Here is a 22,688-nt window from a genome sequence, read left to right as displayed (position 1 = left end):
TGGACCTAGGTACATAATGAATAATTGTAAAGATGCATTTGTAATTTGCAGATATGCAGGATATCCTAGCTATTTTATCACCATAACTTGTAACCCAGAATAGGATGAGGTAAAAAAAGAAGTGACTCCTATTGAATTGAAGGCAGAAGACCGTCCTGATATATTATGTCGAGTTTTCAAGATCAAGCTTGATGGTTTGATTGATGACCTAAAAGAGGAAAAAATCTTTAGCAAAATTTTGGGATGTAAGTCTATCTTTATGCAACACCTTAATAAAATCTTATGTTGTAATGTTTTGCTCATTTATTTTTTCAATTTTCAGATATTTGCACTATAGAGTTTCAAAAGAGATGACTTCCGCATGCACATATCTTTTTATTCATGAGTAACAAGTTCAAGCCACAAACACCAGATGACATAGACAAACATATAACAGCTGAGATTCCTAATGAAAATGAAAGGCCAAATCTACATGGAGTTGTTCAAAATTACATGGTACATGGTCCATGTGGTCCGTACAACAAGAATTCACCTTGCATGAAGAATGGATCCTTTTCAAAGTTCTATCCCAAAGAGTTTAGACAATGAACACTCATTGATGAAGCCAGATTTCTTAAATATAGGCGTACTGATAATGGTCAAACAGTGAAAAAAAAAAAGGAATGTGTACTAGACAATAAGTTCATTATTCTGTATAATCCAGAATTGTTGCTCAAGTTCGGGTGCCACATAAATGTAGAATATACATGCCAAACAAGTTCTATTAAGTATCTGTTTAAGTATGTACACAAGGATAATGACCATGTAACAGCTACTCTATACAACGCTGGTGATCCATCAAAAGCCACACAAGTTGTTGACGAAATTAAGAATTACTACGATTGTAGGTACATTTCGGCATGTGAGGCAGTCTGTCATTTATTTGGATACGAAATCCAAGAGAAAGAACCATTTGTGATTAGACTTCCATTCTATTTGGAGGATGAGCAACCTGTGGTTTATGGTGAAACTTCTAATGTGAATGATATCGTCGAAAGAGCAATATCTCATAAGTCCATGTTTTTGGGATGGATAGCGGCGAACATGTCATATCCCTATGCTCGAAGTCTGACCTATGCTGAGTTTCTAACCAAGTTTGTTTGGAAGGACGATGCTTCAAAGTGGTTTCCTTGAAAGCAAGGCTTCGCAATTGGAAGTTGACTCATGTACCTGTAGGTAATGACGAGTTTATATTCAATTTTGATCTTATTTATTTGATGATTTAAATTTAAAATATTAACAGCATGTACCCCACGTCCATTTTATTCGATTTATCTATACTAGAAAATAAATGTTCAAATAACTTTTAGCAGTTATAATCTGTAGATTATACAATTTTAGAATTGTTATATATTTTTTAGAAAAATTAATCTTAATGCGGATGTGTAGCTACATAATAATTGAAATCGCGTAGCCTAATCCATTTAATAACTTAAAAGTAGGATTTTAACCAAGTTTTTTGCAGCAAATATCGAAGAATATTACCAACGACTTCTTTTGAATACTTAAAGAGGATGTATGAATTTTCGAGATATAAGAACAGTAGGAGGAACAATTTATGCTACGTATAGAGATGCATGCTTCGCCCTTGGACTCTTGCAAGATGATAGAGAATTCATGGATGCAATTAAGGAAGCAAGCTCGTGGGCTTCAGGATCATATATTAGGAGGTTAATTGTCATTCTATTAACATCCAACAATATCTCAAGACCAGAACATGTCTGGGATAGATGTTGGCATGAACTCTCAGATGATATTTTGTATCGACAGAGAGCCGTGATGAATATGATGGGTGAGTTTTTATTAATTGCAATTATAAAAGTTCTTTATTATTGATCATTTTTAGTTTGATTGAATTTTTACAATATCGTATAATATGCAGAGTTAACCATGTCAGATGATGAGATTAAGCAGTTGTGCTTAATGGATATAGACAAGATCTTATATTCCTATGGTAAAACCTTGAAAGACTATCCTCCTATGCCTTTAGCAACTGAAGTTGATAGTTCTTTGTTAACCGAAAGGATTATCAGGAAAGAGCTAAACTTTAACAGGGATGATTTATAGAAAAATGCCTCAGACATGTTAGCCATCGCAACACCTTAGCAGAAATATGCATTCGATAAAATTGTTACAGCTGTGTATTGTGATGAAGGGGGTTTTTTCTTTGTGTATGGTCATGGGGTATTGGAAAAATATTTCTCTAGAACCTTATGTCTGCTGAGATTCGCTCAAGGGGTGATATTGTATTAAACGTTGTTTCGAGTGGTATTGCATCTTTACTTCTTCCCAATGGAAGAACGGCACACTCAAGATTCAAAATACCGCTGAATATAACTGAGGATTCTGTATGTAACATCAAACCTGGTTCTCCTCAAGCAATGTTGCTATTGAAAGCCAAACTTATAATTTGGGATGAGGCTCCAATGATTAGTAGATACTTCTATGAAGCGCTTGATAAATGCTTGGGTGATATCATGAAATTTTCTCCAACATATAACAAAGATTTGCCCTTTAGAGGAAAAGTGATTGTACTAAGTGGAGACTTAGACAAATTCTTCCTGTCATTCCACGAGAATCGAGAAGATATCGTTCATTAAATCGTGAATTCGTCTTACCTTTGGAAGTTTTGTCAGGTGCTCAAACTAACAAAAAATATGAGACTCTCTGTAGGGACGACTGCTTCAGACCAAGATGAGATAGAGCAATTTGGTGAGTGGTTATTGAAAGTTAGTGATGGTCTAATAGGTGACAATATGGATGGTGAATCTGAGATATGTCTTCCAGGAGATATTGTTATTCCTTCTTCGGACCAGGCATTTGATGAGTTGGTTCATTTTTTTATCTAAATATTTTGGATAACATGTCCTCAAATAATTTTTTCAAAGCAAGAACTATACTGACTCCCACATTGGACATCGTTGAAGAGGTCAACAACCATCTGATGGCTATCATTCCTAGAGGGAAAAAATTATATCTTAGTTCGGATTCGATTTGTATGGATGAAGGGAATATAGAGAATCAACTAGATTTCTATGGTCCTGAATTACTGAATAGCATAAATTGCTCTGGTTTGCCTCCACATAAATTAATACTCAAGGTTGGTGTTCCGGTGATGTTACTGAGGAATATTGACCAATCTAGTGGTCTTTGTAATGGTACAAGGCTACAAGTTAGGAAGCTTGGAAATCATGTCATAGAATGTGAAGTCTTAACGGGTAACAATGTTGGTCCTATTGCTTTGATTCCAAGAATGAATATGGTACCAACAAATGAAACCGTCCCAGTTAGATTCCTACGAAGACAGTTTCCCATAATAGTATTGTTTGTCATGACAATTAATAAGTATCAGGGACAAACTTTATCTTATGTTGGATTGTACTTGTCCAAACCAATTTTTACACATGGCCAACTATATATGGCACTTTCAAGAGTTAAGAGTAAGAGAGGTTTAAAAATTTTACTTATGAATCACGTAGGAATGTCTGCAAATTCAACCATTAATATTGTTTATAGAGAAGTCTTTGAAAAAATAAGATTTTAATGTAAATATTTTAATTTTATTTTAAATTCTGTGTCAGTGTATAATTATTTAACCTTAAAAAAGTGTGAAATAATTATTACTCACTTTTTTTTTAAGTTAAACTTTAATTTTTATAATAATTTTATAAATTTCATAAATTAATAATTATTTTGTGTTTTCTTTAAAATATCCAAACATATAAATCTTTTTTTTTATTTTTATAAATTTTTTCGTGTTGAGCACAGATTTATACACTAGTTGATTATAAAATACTTTTTGAAAAAATAATTGAGAAAAAAAGATATCTAAACTGGTATTAAAATGTGTCACGTCAGCATGTTTGACGGCAAAATATAACCTATTCTATTTAATTGATTATGTAATACTTTTTTAAAACTGATTGAGAATAAAATAATATGTAAACAATTATTAAAAAACACCATGTCAGCATATTTGATGGCATAATATAATTCGTTATAAAATAATACTAATATATGTACACGTGCAATGCACAAAAATTGTTTATTTTATATTTATATCTAAAATATTTTTAATAAATAAAATATTTTTTAATATATTTAATTTTAAATTAAACTCAATTTATTATTTCTAATTCATGCAAATACTAAGCAAAAGTATATAACAAAAAAATTATAAAATAATTTAATTAATTAAATAAAAAGGTGTAGTAGGTAAGAAATTAACATTTTAATTTCTATGAGAAAATGTGCATACATTTTTTTTTAAAATAACTAAAATTTTAGTTTATATTTTTAATATTGATCATTGCACATTCACACATGTATCTTTATTTTTGTATCGAATTATTCTAACTTTAAGTTTCTAAATTTTATGTCCAAATATTATCTTAAAATTTTTAATAAGATGATACTTGTAAAAAAAATTAAAATAAAATAAAAAGACAAGAAAATATAAATAAAAACTTAGATAAAACTATATTTAATAATATATTAAACTCAAGATTAAAATATAACCTAATATCAATCACAATTATTAAGAAAAATACAAACTTCAAATATAAAAGGTTACAATCACTTGATATACTAGAAGAGAATATATATATATAACACTCAAATAGGTCCTAAAAAATTTTGTTTCGAACGTTTTTATTTTAAAAAATTTTATTTCATAGAAATTTTTAAATTTTACAAAAAAAATATATAAATTAAAAATGGTTTAATTACTCTATTGGTCCTTATAATTTCGCAAAATTTTTAATTAGGTCCCTATATTTTTTTTCCTTTTAATTGAGTCCTTGCACCAACTTTTTTTTAATTGGGTCCCTACACTTTTTTTTCCTTTTATTTAGGCCTTTATACCAATTCTTTTTTTTTAGTTGGGTCCCTATAAAATTAAGTCAATTACTATTAAAAGGGACTTAATTGAAAAAAAAATTAGTGCAGGGACCCAATTAAAAAAAAATATAGGGACCTAATTAAAAATTTCATGAAACTATAAGAACCAACAGAGTAATTAAACCATTAAAAATTTATAATAAAAATTCTATCCAACGTACATTTTCTAACAAATTTTTTTATATAATAAGAGTCTCGGTCAGATTTGAAGAGTGAACTATTATTATTATTATTATTATTATTATTATTATTATTATTATTATTATTATTATTATTATTATTATGCTAGTAAACTTTTTTCAAATAATAAAAATTGGATTTCAAATATTTTGATAAAAAAATTTATTATATTGTAAAATTATTTATTTTAATAATTTAAATTAACAAATAAAATACATGAATAATCATATAAAATTATCGCTCCTTTTATTCTTTTAAAAAAACGTGATAAGTGAACTCAAAGGCATTTGTTTATTTAAAAACTAGTGTATAAACTATAAAGTTTATTACCAACATTGAAAGGAAACCATTATTGTTGACCAACCTGAAATTTGACCCCAATCAGTCATTATTATATTCTTTCGGGTTTTGTAGGTGGTCCAATATCATCATATATACAAAAATGAATATATTTATAAACACCAAATATACAAATAAAATTTCATTTCATCTCTTTGTCATTTATGACAAAAAGAATTAAAAAAAAAAGTGTGTTGTGGACGAAGGAAGAGACGTCACATAATTATCTATATTAATTTAGGTAAAAAGTGATTTTGTTTATTATTATTCATATAAATTTAAATATTGTTGGTGTGTTTTTTTTTTTATATATTTGCATATAAACTGTCTTTTTTGCAATGAATTGTGGCATTCTTTAAAAAATATAATTATGCTTATAATATACAAGTGTAATATAGAAAATGATTAGTATAAAAAAGCTATGCATATAATGAACAATTGTATTATATATCAAAATTAATTATTAATATAAAATATATATTAAAATATAAAACATATATTAATATATATTAAATTATATATATTTTTATATATAAATAATACATAATATTTGATTGAGTGATATATATATATATATATATATATATATATATATATATAATATTTTTGTATAATTATATTAAAGAAAGTTTTTATTAGCTAATAAAATATTGGTCACAACTCACTAGGACCTTCTCACATGGACACCAAAACACTGCCACGTTCCCACCTGCTAATCAATTTTTTTTTTCTCAACGATTTAATCTTATTAATTTTTTTTAAAGGGTGTTTGATTGGTAGGGTAAAAGTAAAAGCAAAGAATTTCAAATATTTATGGATTATCGGTATTTTAATAATTATAATCATTAATTTTAATTATAAAAATATATAATATATATTAATTAAAATTAACTATTAAAATTATTGAAACATTAATATTCTAAAAATATTTTAAAATTTTCCAAAAGTTTAATATGCATTGATACAATAACTATGTAATTATTAGACGATTAAAGAATAATATTCTAAAATTGAATAATTGGATAAATATGCTAAATTACGGACTATGTTATTTTAACAAGTTCAATTAGGGGGATAATTTTTAGGGCTGATGAGCATTTTAAATTAAAAAAATATGAATAATTGGTTAAAAATTTATAACATATCTTGGATAACCCATTAAAAATATATTTGGGATAACTACATTTTGGCTAAATTAAGAGGTGTCTAATAGGTTAATATTAACACACTGGACCAGAAACACAAACAAAAATATAAAAACATAAAGATCTAAAAAAAGACAAAGAATAATGTAAATTAAAAAATCTATCTCAAAAAAAATTTACAATTTTTTGTAACACAGGAGTCACAATAATAAATAGAAAGACAAAGTTTCTTTATAATTACTATTTACTCAGAAAAATATAAATGGTGATTTTGTGTGAATCATAAGAAAAATATTAAGTAAAAATAACTTTTTTTTTGGTGATTTAAATACCATCTTAAAATATAAGAGAGAAAACTAAAAGATATATTATGCATATTCAATTGTGTGTTAATATAAAATAGAAGCTATTTATTTATAACGATATATATAATTATTATACCTAATATAATTTATTATGTACTCCCGTATAGTACGAGAGTACATAATAAATTATATTAAATATAATAATAATTACTTTTATAAATATTTTTAATTACTTAACTATTAACGATTAATTATTATCCAACATAATTAATATAATATATATTATTCTAACAGTTTTATATTCTTCTTTAATTCGCATTGTTGTTGTTTTTTTATTCTTTTTCAATCATTTTATTGACGTCCTTTTAACTTGTATAATAATTAATTATAAGTATTTAAATTTCTAATATCCTAATATTTTCTAATATTTTGTATATTTATATCTTTATTTTTATTAAATAAGATATAAAGACAAATTTTAATATCCATATTTTAAATTTTTTTTTGTTTTCATTACAGAGCCTTGTAGTTCAAAATTCTAGGTTCTATTTCTAATAAATTATAGTGATAATACCCAGAATTCAGAAATTAAGGTGGAAAAAAATTATCCATTGTTAATTTGTTATTAGAAAGAAACAACCCGCACGTCTTGTGCTCCGTAGCTAAGGTATGGATCCAAAGCTAAAGTCTGGTAACAGAGCTAAGCTTTGCTTTGCTTTGCGAGGATTCCGTTATATTAGTTGGTGAATAGACTTTAAGGTAGTTCTAAAAACAGGAGATGTCAACTAATTTTATTTAGTCAAATAGTTAATTTATTCATTCGCTTAAATAAGTATAAAAGTTTAAATTTTGTTTATTGCATGCGGATTTGCAACATATTAATTTTTGACCTATAAAATTGTAGACAATTTAAAAAAAAAAAGAAAAAATATGTAAATTTTAAATTGTAATAACCCATTAATCAACAATACATCTTTAAATGAAATTTAGATTTGCGACTGATTAATTAAAGAAGATTATATAATCTTTTCTTCCTCTGCTATTGGGTACATATATTGATAGATTAATTTCAATACATCTATTGTACTGATATGTAAAGAATTTAAATTTATTGTGTAATCTAATTGTATTTTATTTTATTTTTCATATTATGTAAATTTTTTTAAGAATATACCAATACCATTACAAGAGTTGAATTCCTTTTTCGATATAGTTGCTTACGATTTATGAAAAAAATTGCACGAGATATTGGATTTTTATTTAAATAAAAAATCTTTGTTTATCAATTTAAATTAGGATACAAAATTTAACTACTTTGTACATTTAGTATTATGTTGGCAGTGAGAAACTACAAAAAAAAATTAAATTTATACAGTTTTTGGTGGTTATGCTAATAAAAATATAATGCGAGCAATTAAAAAAAAGAATAAATTGCCGTTTATGATAATAAAATATTATTTAAAAAATTTTGACGCGAAAAGATTAACTATATATAACAAATTTAAATTAATCTATTACAAAAAAAACGAAATTCATATGTCAATACTAATTAATCAAATATTAATTATTAGCTAATATACATTAAAATATAACATATATATTAAAAATGGATAAAATTAATATATATATATATATATATATATATATATATAATATTGTTTCGCTAATCCGAATATATTATGATTGGTGTTGTCATTAGTTAAATCTTTTAGATAAAAATAGTTTATTGGATGAAAAAATTATTTGCGTTTGGTTTCTCAAATCTCAATACCATTAGAATCTTGAATCACGAGTTGTCCTAGAATAATTTTTTTATTCATTTGACTCCTTTGTATATTTGGTGGCATGCGGTTGTTGGTGATACTTAGATTTAATAACATGTAATATATATTGCATCTTCAATCTCAACAGAAAAAGAATCAATCTCAGCCATTTATTTTGTCTTTTCTTTTTCATTGTTTGAATATGTATTTAACAGCTCGATTTTCCCAAAGATATTTTATCATTTCAGCATAAACAACAGAAGAGTACTTTAGAATTAAAAAAAGAACAGAACACTTGCACTTTAGAGCGTTTACAATGTTTTACATACACATCATCAATAATATTTAAATCTAACCTATTTAAATTTTATTTTATATATATATAATAATTTATTAGTTAATAATAAATTTTTAAATAAAATTTTAATTTATGATAAATTAATTTTATTCTATTAAAATTAACCAATTATTACTTATTGGCAATTTAGAAGATAGGAGACTCGAACCCGCAACTTTTTAATTAAGTATAAGAACCTATGCCATTTGAGTTATAACTCATTGGCTCCTACTAATTAATTATAACAATAAATGTATACAGATTTTAATGATTATATCATTTAAAAGAAAATTAATTTGGTTTGTCTTATTAAAAATGAGATCATTACAAATATATTTACATTTCAAAGATTCAACCTTAATTATGTTAGGATATATTTTATGTTAGGATATTTTTTTTGTGACTATTTTATATTAGGATATACGGTGTATATATATTGATATTCTTTGATGTTATTTTATTATTTTTTATTTGTTCATCGTATATAAATAGGTAGTACATTATATTATATTTGACACATCTAATACACAAATTATTTCTTTAATTTTTTCTCTTGAGTTCTAATAAATTTTTTATAGCAAAGACAAGGAAGATTATCTTAAAAAAAAGGATTTTATATGTAAAAAATGTGAAATTTACAATAAATTAATCTTACAAAATATCTTTTTTCTCTAACTTTTACGTGACACCATTATTAAATTGTCAATATGTTTATAGGTAAAAAATGTAAAATTTAATGATTTTACTATTTTAAAAAAGGATAAATGGTCAACAATTCTTATTTTAAAAAGATTTTATATATACCATTTATTATTTTACCAAAAACAAGGGTATTTTTTCAATATTAACGAGACAATCATCAAAATCTGTATACATTTATTATTATACTTAATTAGTGGGGACTAGAATTTTTCAAAAACAAATAAAATTAAGGATATTTTGGTAAGATAATACAAATAGTGTATTATTAATAATTGAAGAGTATATATATATATATATATATATATGGAGAAGATTCCCTCGGGTAATAATTAATTATTAGTACTTTCTTAACATTTAAGTGTGATGTCAATAATTGTCATTTAATTTGAGATCTTTTCTCTATTATTTTAAAACTGATAATGTATGTTAGAAAAATAATTAAAAAATCATTTAAATATATTTTATTTAATATTTATTAATTATAAAAATTAATAAATATTAAATAAAATAAATTTAAATTATTTTTGGTTAATATTTTTTTATTATTAAAAATTTCTGTTTTAAAACTATGTTCAACCACTCATGTAATAACGACAGACAATTCAGTATTTCAGAATTCTTTTCTAAATTTTAACATAATTGCATATTAAACAAAAGTAAATGAGACTTTTAATCAAATCGTGCCATCTTCAACCATCATCTAAATAATGTGTTCATTAGTCTATTTAATTAAGTAAGTATGAAAAATTTAAATTTGGTATTGTATATGTAGTAATTTATTAGCTAACTATAAATTTTTAAATAAAGCTCATAATCAAGATGAATTAGTCCTTAATCTATTAAATTGAAAGATATGACTAAAAAAAACCTAAGCATTGTGCTCGTTAATTAGTTGACTCACTGAAATATCTTCGGTTGTTATTTAATTATTGGAGTCACTTACTAATAATATGGAGTAAATTTCATGTTTTAATTATCTAATAAATAATTATTGAAAAATATTAAATTCTTAATTATATCAATTATTAAGAGCACAACTCCGTCTTAATTAAGTTAATTTTTAATTAAATTAGATCTACTAATAATATATCGAGCCATGTTTTCCAGTTATTCACTTGACAAAATCCTATATTTTTATCAACATAATTTAACTTGGATTTGTGAAATAGATCGTAGTATACATGTGTGAATATCTTTGTCCAGATTCTAGGCCCTACATTTGCTCTTTATTTTTTTCTTGCTATCACTTGGAAACACTTCCTACAATTATTGGTGGCCCTACTAATTTCTTACTCATGCATGATGCAATGTATATATACACTCCATTATTGATCGAAGAAGAAAACAAATATGGGTTTTATTATATCTTAAGGTTATCAATAATTTTTTTTATTAAAAATATAACCATTCACCTTACTCTTCTTTAAATTTAGATTTTCATAAAAAGGTAATTTTATAACATAATAATATATAACACCTTATCTAATTCAATATTATTAGCAAATCACTTACATATAAATATTCGACAAATATTTTTGAATATGAAAATAATGTATATATAAACTTCACATCTTTTAAAAATATAATCTCAAAATAATTTATAAATATGAAATAATACTCACTTTTTGAACTAATTTTTAAAATTGAATTAGTCTCACTTAATTTTAATTTTAATATTTTTATAAAGAATAAAAATTTTAAAAATGTTACTAATAATAACTCTAACATATATTCTTAAAAAATAGATTTAATTATTTTGTTGGTTTTTATAATTTCACCAAATTTATTATTAGGTCTTTATATTATTTTTTTTAATTGTGTTCTTACATTATTTTTAATTTTGTAATTAGATCCTTTTCATGTCAAAAATATTAAAATTAACGTAATATTTTTTAAAAAAATATATGTAGTCAAAGATCTAATTAGGTTCTTAATTGTGGATACTTTTAATTTGCAGAAAAATATTAAGTTAACTCTATCATTTTGTACACTAAAAATAACTTAATTACAAAATTAAAAGTAGTGTACATATTCAATTAAAAAATATATAAAAACATAATTATAAATTTAGTGAAACTACAACCTAAAAAATATAGTTGTTAATTACCCCTAACAAAAATTAAACCCATGATACCGCAGCTGGTTGGCTGGTTTTATGGTTAGGTCAAAAGCTCTATGGGAAGAAACAACATTAAAAATAGAACAAGGTTATTTTCTACGAAAGAGGAGTATTAAGTAAAGCCCCATGTTTGTGTCGGTCGTCACTTCATGCATAGTTTTTTTTTTCAATTATGCATAATTGCTTACTATTAATTAAAAATTCCCAATTCAAGGAAAAATAAAATAAAATGAAATAAAATAAAATAAAGGAAGACGGTTAATCAAATAACATACACATGAGGCATCATATTATGCGGCCTCTCGAAGCAGTTGCATTCATGTATGTGTTTTCGTTGAGTATTATTTTATTATAATACCATATAATAAAAGTTGAATAATGTTAAAGTTGCCAATTGTTTTGAGTTATTGATAAATGCTAGAATCCATGGATGACATAGCAGTGACATTGAAGTAATCGACCATGTTAATATATGGAGCTTCACCTTTCTAGGTGAGAGTGATGTATAGTGATTAGTGATGATATATATTTATATTTAAATATATTCACCACCATTGGCTGGCAACAATTGCCATTTTAATTCCAAAACTTCTTATCGAATCATGCTTTTTATTATTTATATTATTAAAACAATAATGTTTAATATTTAAATATTATGTATATTACTAATAATGATGCATCTGCTATTATGTGGTTTTTAATTTTTATTCTTATTATTCTTATTACTGCATATATGGGGCTCACCGAATTGGAAACACGAATTTTCAAATTTCTTCGATGTGAAAAAGATTGTTATTAATACGTTTGTCTGTTTGATAAGTTGAGGAGCTAACTTATCTTATGACCTTGCTTCATTTTGTACTCTTTCGCCAACTCCAAAAGACACATGCAAACATATATATTGAATTACATAAATTACTTTGATTTGATATAATTTGATTTGCTTCATATTGCTTCACGTATTTTACGAAATTTTCTAATAATAATTCATGAATTTTGTCTTAATGTATAGGTGTTACACATGCGAAGTAGTATATACCTTTTCAATAACAGAGAACAAATAGAGAAAAGCTAAGCCTCCATCGTAAAACCTGACAGAGGCATAGGATAATGATGGCAACGAGAAAAGATAATGCAGAAAATTATATTAGAATAAAGATAAAAATTAGGTGATTAATTTTTTATATTTAAATCAATATTAATAAGTATAAGAAATTAATTTTTAATTAATAGACAATTTTTTTATTGTAAAATTATTTTTTAGTCCTCGACTCCTCACATTTTAGAGGATTTAAAATTTAAAGTATAAAATTTAGGGTTTAAAATTTATAATTTAGAGTTTAATATAGCCGACTAGCAATAGTGATGCAACTGTAGTTGGTAGTAGTAGTGAGCGACTAAGTAAGTGGTGAAGTTATGATGCTAAAAAAAATTGGTTAATATTAATTAAAAATAATTAATTTTGTAATTTGATTAATTAAATCACAATAAAAAATAATTATAGAAAATTAATTTTTAATTAATAAATATTAGTCAATATTTTTTAATTTATAAAATTTTTATTTTAACTCTCATTTTTTGGATAATTTATTAGATCTAGAATTAGGATTTAGGGTTTATTAGAATTTAAATTTAGATCGATAATTTACAATTTAGAATTTAAATTTAAGATTAAAAATAAATAATTATTAAAGATTAACTGAAACTAACTAAAAATAATAAATTTATAATTCAACTCTTATTATATCATGAAACAAATTATTTTTGGAATAAGATTAGATGGATCAGGATATATAGATGTAGTATATTGTATTTTATGTTATGGTTAATTAATATTGCACGAAAATAATACGGTTATAAATGAAACCAAAATATGCAGCAAAATTAAATGTATTCATTTTTTTTAAATATAAGTCTAGATATATTATTATTAGCATGCAAATATAAGTGAGGGGGTGCTGGGGAAGGCTCTATGTTCTCCCAAGATTCTTTAAAGCTCAAAAGCAGAGATTTTGATTCCTTGACAACAAATCATGTCCTAATATTTTAGTTTATAATTTACTAAAAAGGTACTAACACATTTTTTTTAATTAAAAAGGGTCCTAATATTGTTTGTGTCAACTGTCAAGCCAAAATTTTTTAAATGGAGTAATTTAGATAAAGACGTTGAAAATGTCTTTTTATAAAAATATTTTTTAATAATTAAAATTTAATACATATAATCGATTAAATCGTATTATTTTTGTCAAAATAAGGTTAGATAAATTGATTTAACCGAAAAATAGTGAATCAAATCTTGAAATGGTCTAAATTAATATTATTTTTTATAGAAAATAATTACAATACCCTATTATAGAAAATGACTAAAATACTTCTATATTATATATGTAAAATTTTAATTACTGAAAAATATCTTTAAAAAGAGACGTTTTACGTATCTTTATCTGAGTGGCTCCCTTTAATAAAAGAAAACCAAAGAAAAAAAGTTGAAATATATAATAGAATCTAATAAACTAATCAATAACTCAAAAAATTAATAGAAGACTAAATTATAATATATTTTTTTAAGATTCTTTGTTTCTTGTTCAAAGGTCATTTGGAAAAGCTTTCAATTGGACTATATTCTATAATTATTTAATTAACAAACATAATATCTTACTTAAACATATGAGATCCTAAATTTAATATGTTGTCTTTGATTTACTATTATAAAAAAAAAGAAAAAGAAAAAGAAAATACACTTTGCAAATTGCAAACATTGGAAGCATGCATATATCATACATGCCTACTACTTAAATGAAGTGGTAGGTGGTGGTTATTATTTATTTATTTATTTATTTATTCTGGGTTATTTGGTTGGTAGGTTGTTTATCTCAGTGCATGCTTGTGCTTCGAAATATGTTGACCAAATTCATATATATATATATATATATATATATATATATATATATATATATATATATATAGAGTAAAAATACAATTTTGTAATTATGCATATCAAACTTATAATATATATTATTTCAGTTTGAAAATAATATTCCAATTTAGAGATTTTATTTTGTTAAGAAATGTTTATTTATTAAAAAAATTTAAATGATTTTAATTATTTTTTCTTTCTAGATTATTCTCCTATATGTTGATAAAGAGATCGAAGAATAATAATAAAAATAATAAAAAAATTTAAATGATTTTAATTATTTTTTCTTTCTGTAAATTATACCTAGTTTGTTATAACGTAACGTTCATTTTTTTTTAACAACGTTGCCATACTCAATTTAATCAAAGGTTAAAAAGAAATCCAAATCAAGCAAAAAAATTACATATAGTCTCATTGACATAATAATATCAAAATAATGAAAATATATGAGGTAAAATTTAAGATCGATCATAATTATCACGGGTGAACTATTTCACCAACCCGATTAACAAATAAGTAGTACATCTTTAAATTGTTATGTTCTTCGTTGTCCGTAGTGGTTGATTAGTCAAAACCAACTTTTATTTGTTTCTAATAATAATAATAATAATAATAATAATAATAATATTTTTTATATATTGTCAGTATAAAGAATCTTATATAATTATTCAATCTGAATAATATATTTAAATGGCTTTTGAATAATTAATTTGAAAATGAGTTATTTTACTATAGTAATATATGATTGAATGTTTATGACTTTATGTAAAATACTTTTATAATAATAATAATAATAATAATAATAATAATATGTGAGGGAGCAACATATTGAAATGTTTATTTACTTTTTGTTTGGTATTGATATTGATTTTTTTTTTTTTTTGGGGGGGGGGGGGGGGGAGGGGGTCATGAATTCATGATATTGAAATGTTTATAAGCGCACCTACTTTTACGTTGGGCCATAACACTCATTTTCTACTTTATTGTGGAAGATTCAATAGGGGAATAGACACATTAGTAGTTATGTTATGTGACATATGATATTTTGATAAGAGGTCTCTTCCATATGATAGGTAAGGTAACTCACATGCTCAATCAAAGAATGATTCATAACATTTTTACAGAATGTTTTCTTTGGGTTGGCAAATAATTTAGATTTTTGAGACTTGATATAAATTAAAATTGAAAACAAATATTACACTTAGAGTCTTAGACATATAGTCACTTGAAAAAGATATGCTACTATGTTTTATTTTATGCCATTTTTTTAACAAATATTTATAGGTATTAGTTATTCTCATTAAAATAATATAATATTCCCATGATTTGATAAAATTTAATTATTCCTTGTTGATGTCGAAAATGAATTATTCTCATAAAATAGAAATATATTAAAACGTTTCTCAATTGTGTTGGCCTGTTGGGTGATAATGAACTAAATAATTTCTTAATGTATTTATAAGTGACAAATAATTTTTTTATTTAACAAATGATTTGTATATTGGGTACGATTTTTTTTTGTAGAAACAAGATAATTATTTAGAAACTATATATAAAAAATTAAAACAAATTAGGTTTATATATATATATATATATATTCTTTAAATTTATCATTGACAAAAAAACCAAAAAAAAAAATTCTTAAACTAAAATACTAAATTTTAAATTTGAAAAGGTTTCAATTTTCTAATAATATTTAAAAAAAATGTATCAAAATCTGATATTCTTGAGAATATATATAATATTTAGTTATTTTATCACATTTTTAATATTTTAAGAATTTATTTTGTCATCCATATTTTTTAATATTATTTTTATTAACATTATAAATTTTTAGATATTACGTCGAAAATATACATTGTCACCAAGGCAAAGTTACACTTGAAGGGACATTGATTCTTTGTTTCAAAGAAAGGTGGCATTGAAAGATGATAGACAAGTGTGACTTCTCACTTTGGTAATGGTAGATAGGAACCAGCAGGAAATAGATGCTCTGCCAATAAAGCACACAACACTAAAAAGCGTGCTTTGATTCACAGTTGCACCTTCACACATACACATACATAACACATGGTTGTTGGGACACTCAAAAAGCATATGTCATTTTCCCAAAAAAAAAAAAAAAAAAAAAGGAGGAGGAGGAGGAGAAAAACATATTATCAATTTGGAATTTTGCACGTTTCTTACTTTGACCAACCAAAAGAGTAAAAATAATCATGATTTTTCGTTTTTTGGTCGTTAAGTTAAATGAAGATGAAAACTCACATACAATTAACTTCATGTAAAATTGTTAATTAAAAATTATTAGATAATAATTTAATCAAATATATCAAATTAACTAACGTTTTTCACAAGTGAAGATAAATGTACTGAGTCTTCACCTTAGTCATAAGCTACATTTTTAATTGGGTATTGTAGTGAGGTAGGTAAAGCACACCTATCCCTTCTCTCTCGCGCGCGCTCTTTTTTTTATGACCTAGATTGTGAAAAAAAATCATATTGGGCTAGTTAGACTGTCTAGTCGTTTTATGCCTGTTAATTTGAAATCAGAAAGCCCATTGGGCTAGACACGTGAGGCCCATAAATTAATCAACTAGAGCTGCTAAAGAAAAAAAAAAAAGGTTGGCGGTGGCAGAAGGCACGACGCCGTACGAGGGTTTTTCATTTCCCCTTTTGTGCGGTGTTTGTTTCTTGTTGATTTGTGAGAGCAGGTGGTGGTGGAGCTGAAGAGTGAGTGTGAAGAAAGATGTCGTCGACGCTTCTGGAAGTGACACGTGCCTCGCACGAGGAAGTGGAACGGTTGGAAAGGGTGATAGTGAAGGACCTTCAGAATGAGCCAACTTCCAATAAAGACCGCTTGTTTCAGAGCCACCGCGTTCGGAACATGATTGACACCATTACTTCCACCACACACAAGCTTGTAAGTTCTTCTCCCAAACCCTAATTATTCTCTTTATCCTTTTCTTTGAAGCTGGAATTTTGATTTGATTCGTTTTTTTTTTAATTTTATTTTCCAGATTGAGATATATGAGGATAATGACAATGCCAGGAAGGACGAGATTGCTGCACTCGGAGGTCAAACTGCTACTGGAGTCAACAATGTATTTAGTGCGTTCTATGATCGTCTGAAAGAGGTTATTCCTTTTTTATTTTCTTTTCTTAGGATTTATTTATTTATTTTATATGGAGAGGTTTAAGTTGGCTCGGTTTTTTTTAAGAAGTTACTGGATAATTGAACATGCTGAAGCTGATTTCACTATTTTATTATTCTGTTGATCGTAATTGTTAGTTCATGCTTATGTATGTTTTAGTAAATTGGTTTATATGGTGATGTGTGCGCTTTGTGCAGATACGAGAGTATCACAGGAAGCACCCAGTTGCCCGGGTTGTTGATGCTAATGATGATTATGAAGCACTCCTTAAAGAAGAACCTCAAATTGAGTTTAGTGGAGAGGTCTGTCATCTTTCCTGTCTCTCTCTCTTTAACCCTGACTATTATTGCAGTGATTGAAAGGGGAGACCAATGCACAGTTGCAAATTTTGTTTAGAGAACAGATATGTTTTTGTAATAATCAATGAGTGCACTGAATAACATGAAAAATATTAAGAATGATGTTTGCTTTAAGTGAGATTAAACCTGGGTTGCCGACTTGGCGCGCAGATGAATATGCTATTCCCACACACACACACACACACAGTTGATTGAGCCTTTTGGTAGTCTGCATGTGTATGGAAAGCATGGAAGAGATCCTTCTGCAGGGTACCTTTAGTTGGAGGCAATGAGTATGCAAAATGAAATTTTATGTACTCTAGTGTTAGTTGAGATAATGTCACATTTCAACCTGATCTGGTTATTGATTCCGTGAATATTTTGTTCCAGGAAGCTTTTGGCCGATACTTAGATATGCATGAGCTGTACCATCAATATATCAATTCAAAATTTGGAGAGCCAATTGAGTATTCTGCGTATCTTGATATTTTCCCAGAGGCAGACAAGATTCCACGCAAGAAGAAAATGACCAGGTGATTGTTTCAATTGTTTTTATCATTTGACATCTGCATGCATCCTAGTCATTTTAATGGAATTTGCATATCTGTCTGAGCTTTTGCCTTTCAATTTCAACAGGCAGTACAGAGAATATATGGAGAATCTTTTAGAGTATCTTTTGTATTTTTTCCAGCGGACAGAACCCCTGCAAGATGTTGATCGAATTTTCTCGAAGGTTGTTTAATTCTACATAATTTTGAGCTCAACTTTCTTTTTAAAGCAATTCTTTCATTTAATTTCTTTTTTTTTAAGTCTCCAAAAAGTAACGCTCTATGTAGTTCCAAGATTTTTGGAGTCCATACTTAAGATATCTCCACTTTACATGATTTGAGTTTTCACTTTATTGAAATCTAGTGTTATTTTTTTTAATTGTGAAAATGTATTCTGATTATTTTTTGTATTTCTTGTGTCAATCTATTCTATTTTTATATCCTTCTATTAATATACTTTTTTACTATATGAGAATGGATCAATCAACTTTTTCATGTAAGATACTTAAACCTGAATTCAAATTTTGAATTAGTGAAATAGTGCTGAAATCCCATACATGACTGGTGGAATTATGATCTTGAAATTAATTTTCAAAGGGATTCTATGATTTTAGTAGTTTATGCTTTCTTTCTATTCTCAAATACAGCTTACAATTGCCTTCTTCTGTAGTTCTTGCTTCATGTTTCAAGCCTGTTCCTTATTGTATTATCTGAAGTAATGCTGAGTTTAAATTGCATCATTATTGGCTTGCAAGAAATTTTCTAACAATTAACTTCAATACTTAAATGATTTTGTTTTATTGTGAGTTTTTTCTTTCTGGGATTGAGATCTAACATAGTTGTGGCAGGTAACAACTGAGTTTGAAGAAAATTGGGCTGCTGGAAAGGTACACGGATGGGAGAATGAAAATCAGGAGAATGGACACGCACCTGCTCAGCATGCTGCACTTGATCTTGATTATTACAGTACAGTTGAAGAGCTGATGGAAGTGGGTCCTGAAAGGTTAAAGGAGGTACTATAAGACTAAATACTATCTATGATCTATCCATGTATCTTTCGATATATCTAATCAAATTTCCTGTCCAGTTTCTACCATAGTATTAAAATATAATTAACTTAATGACTAGCAATATTGAGTATCTTTCATTGGCACTCTTTGGTTTCAGTTATTTCTAGTGTTCTCATCATGTGTGCTTTTTTCTTCCCTGCTCCTTGATGTGGTAGGCACTTGCAGCATTAGGACTTAAGACTGGTGGTACCATTCAGCAACGTGCAGAGAGACTCTTCCTCACAAAGGTAATTTGTACTCCTTTATGAAGTAGAAGGATACACTTCCAGTGGCTTTTATGTTCAAATCCTGTATGTTTCAACTCCAAATTTGGTTGATGCTTTTGCTCCTGGAATTTTTATTGAATTTGTTTTACATTCTAATAAACTGTGTCTGTACAATTTTGGTTGACTGACTGACATAACAAATTTTCTTTCGTTTTTGTTCGTTATGCAGCACACACCTCTTGAAAAACTGGACAAGAAGCATTTTGCTAAGGGAGCACGTGCTTCAGAGAAAAAAGGGGTTGCTCCAGTTCCACAAGAAGATGCAAATTCAAAAGAAATTGCATTAATGGAGGCCAAAATGAAGAAGCTGTGTGATTTGTTAGAAGACGTTTGTATCTGTTGCTTATTTCCTTTAATTATTCCTTTGATGTCTTAGCTTCAATGGTTTGGGCATATATATTGACCCTTGGTATAAAATGTTAACTTCTGTTCTATCTACTCATATAACTTTATTAACCTTTCTGCAGACTATTGACCGAACAAAAGACAATGTTGTAAAGAAGCAAGCGCTGACGTATGAAGAAATTGAAGCAGAACGTGAGGAGGTGAGTGAAAGCTATTCAATAACCTCCAAAAGTTAAAAGAGATATATTACATTACGCGGAAGATAATTTCATATTTTTCGTCTGTTTACTGCCATTTAATTCTATTATTACTTGTTTCATCCAACTATACTCTTAAAAAAAAAAAATCAGGTGATTTGTACAATGTATAGCTCATATATGATTGCATTTACTTTTGATACTTGCCAGGAAGAGACACAAGAGGACACTGAAAGTGAAGATGAGGAGCAGCAGATATATAATCCCCTAAAGTTGCCAATGGGATGGGATGGGAAGCCCATACCTTACTGGTTGTATAAGTTGCATGGTCTTGGTCAGGTATCATTCATTTGTCTTTCACTTGGAAACTGAAACTCGTATGTTTCTCACTAGACATCTCAAGTAGTTGCAGGTAGAACATGTTTTGTTTTTAAAAGAGAGAGCTTATAGAAGTCAGTTAGTCAGTTATTGTTATAATCTATATGCCATCACAAGATACTTCCAGTATAAATAATATGATATGCATTCTGCAGGAATTTAAGTGTGAGATATGTGGGAACTACAGTTACTGGGGGCGTCGGGCTTTTGAACGGCATTTTAAAGAGTGGCGCCATCAGCATGGCATGCGATGCCTTGGTATACCAAATACCAAAAATTTCAATGAGATCACATCAATTGAGGTATTTTATTTTATTTTATTTGACTTTCTGTATTTCCCTTGTTGTCATGTAGCATGGCATTAAAATGTCCAGTTAATGGTAGTGTACTAGTGTTTTAGTGCTGCCACCCCTTGGTCTTTTTATAATGCTTGACTTCAAATCGAATTTAGCTTACTTTCACCATGAAATCTATTCTTTGGGAGTCTGCAGTTCTCCTTAATTTGCCCCTCACTGGTAACATTGTGTGATACAGGAAGCAAAGGAACTTTGGAAGAAGATACAGCAAAGACAAGGAGTGAACAAGTGGCGCCCAGATTTGGAAGAAGAGTACGAAGACAAGGAAGGGAACATCTATAATAAGAAGACGTACACTGATTTACAGCGCCAGGGACTCATATGAAGAGAAAGAAGCTTTGACATTCCTTTGGTGCTGGCTCTGAGAAGCCAAAACAACTGTATTTTTTGTCAAGTTAATAGGCCAATGTTTGTAGCCGAATCAAATTGTGCACTAGCAGAGAGTAGAATGGGGGTAAACAAGGATCATTTTCTAGCGGATTGGGTTACACTTTCCTAAGTTTTGATCGTTAGTCTGACCAGGAGGTTGTAACAGTGTGTTCTCTACTTCTCTGTGGTGCTATTAAATATCTCTTAGTTTGTTGTAGATTCGGTGAAAGATCTCGTCATGGTACTCCACATGGACAAAATGGGGTAGTGGTTGGAGTAGTATTGAATGGGCACCATACTTATCTCTATTAATTTAAGGTGCTAAACCATAAAAAATTATATGTTCATTAATGTCCTTCCATACACAAGTATTTAGGGATTCAAATGGTAAATTAAGTGTCCACCCAAAAATAATAAGTTATTTCTTTCAAATTCTAGAATTATATGCTTATCTGTGGAGCTTTTGGACTCCATATATATTATTTACGAGAGTAAACTATCATTTCTACCCACGAAAGTTGAAAACGTTGATATATCTACCCATAAAAAAAGAAAATTATCATTTATTCCTATAAAAAAATGATTTTTACAAGCAAAATTATCCAAACTTTAAAAAATTACCTAAAATTCCTAAATTATCCTTATCTTCACCATCACACCACCTCCTTCACCCAATCACCTTTCTAACCCTAACTCTCTTCACCCAGCCACCACCTCCCTTTTCCTTTCTAATCTCAAATCCCACCACCATCTCATTTCCTTTATCACTACCATCACCACCACCACCACTATACCTCAATCATTATCTTCTTCACATGCAGCAACAACAACAACAACAACAATAGAAAAAGCAGAGAAAAAACGATTCTTCCTCACTGAATAGCGTCGACGATGATGGTGGCAGTGACACCCACCGGCGTCGTC

The 22,688-nt window shown here is 27.2% G+C and overlaps 3 protein-coding genes across 3 annotated transcripts; all 3 read left to right on the top strand.

The window, feature by feature from the left end:
* Positions 1-381: 381 nt before the first annotated feature.
* On the top strand, positions 382-1,173 carry LOC140180729 (uncharacterized). Its single transcript, XM_072222010.1, has 2 exons — positions 382-511; positions 704-1,173. Exons 1-2 carry the CDS (start codon positions 382-384, stop codon positions 1,171-1,173), a joined length of 600 nt encoding a protein of 199 aa, XP_072078111.1.
* Positions 1,174-2,902: 1,729 nt separating this feature from the next.
* On the top strand, positions 2,903-17,479 carry LOC140180728 (uncharacterized). Its single transcript, XM_072222009.1, has 2 exons — positions 2,903-3,479; positions 17,457-17,479. Exons 1-2 carry the CDS (start codon positions 2,903-2,905, stop codon positions 17,477-17,479), a joined length of 600 nt encoding a protein of 199 aa, XP_072078110.1.
* On the top strand, positions 17,312-22,115 carry LOC112764703 (splicing factor SF3a60 homolog). Its single transcript, XM_025810439.2, has 12 exons — positions 17,312-17,665; positions 17,763-17,879; positions 18,095-18,199; positions 18,626-18,768; positions 18,872-18,968; positions 19,632-19,796; positions 20,009-20,080; positions 20,289-20,447; positions 20,587-20,664; positions 20,872-21,000; positions 21,195-21,341; positions 21,574-22,115. Exons 1-12 carry the CDS (start codon positions 17,492-17,494, stop codon positions 21,718-21,720), a joined length of 1,533 nt encoding a protein of 510 aa, XP_025666224.1. The 5' UTR covers positions 17,312-17,491; the 3' UTR covers positions 21,721-22,115.
* The last annotated feature ends 573 nt before the right edge of the window (positions 22,116-22,688 follow it).

This window comes from Arachis hypogaea, chromosome 17 (genome assembly GCF_003086295.3).
Source record: "Arachis hypogaea cultivar Tifrunner chromosome 17, arahy.Tifrunner.gnm2.J5K5, whole genome shotgun sequence".
NCBI classification, from domain to species: domain Eukaryota; kingdom Viridiplantae; phylum Streptophyta; class Magnoliopsida; order Fabales; family Fabaceae; genus Arachis; species Arachis hypogaea.
The sequence above is the reverse complement of the archived record's forward strand: the minus strand, read 5'-3'. Positions and strand labels throughout refer to the sequence as shown.

Excerpts from the sequence above, each read along its gene's own strand:
- LOC140180729 (XM_072222010.1), top strand. The coding sequence starts at position 382 with ATGAGTAACAAGTTCAAGCCACAAACACCAGATGACATAGACAAACAT. Across the intron at positions 512-703 it reads CATGGTACATGGTCCATGTG|AATTGTTGCTCAAGTTCGGG; the intron begins GTCCGTACAACA and ends TGTATAATCCAG.
- LOC140180728 (XM_072222009.1), top strand. The coding sequence starts at position 2,903 with ATGTCCTCAAATAATTTTTTCAAAGCAAGAACTATACTGACTCCCACA. Across the intron at positions 3,480-17,456 it reads GGCACTTTCAAGAGTTAAGA|GTGGTGGTGGAGCTGAAGAG; the intron begins GTAAGAGAGGTT and ends TTGTGAGAGCAG.
- LOC112764703 (XM_025810439.2), top strand. The coding sequence starts at position 17,492 with ATGTCGTCGACGCTTCTGGAAGTGACACGTGCCTCGCACGAGGAAGTG. Across the intron at positions 20,081-20,288 it reads AGAGACTCTTCCTCACAAAG|CACACACCTCTTGAAAAACT; the intron begins GTAATTTGTACT and ends TTCGTTATGCAG. Across the intron at positions 21,342-21,573 it reads ATGAGATCACATCAATTGAG|GAAGCAAAGGAACTTTGGAA; the intron begins GTATTTTATTTT and ends TGTGTGATACAG.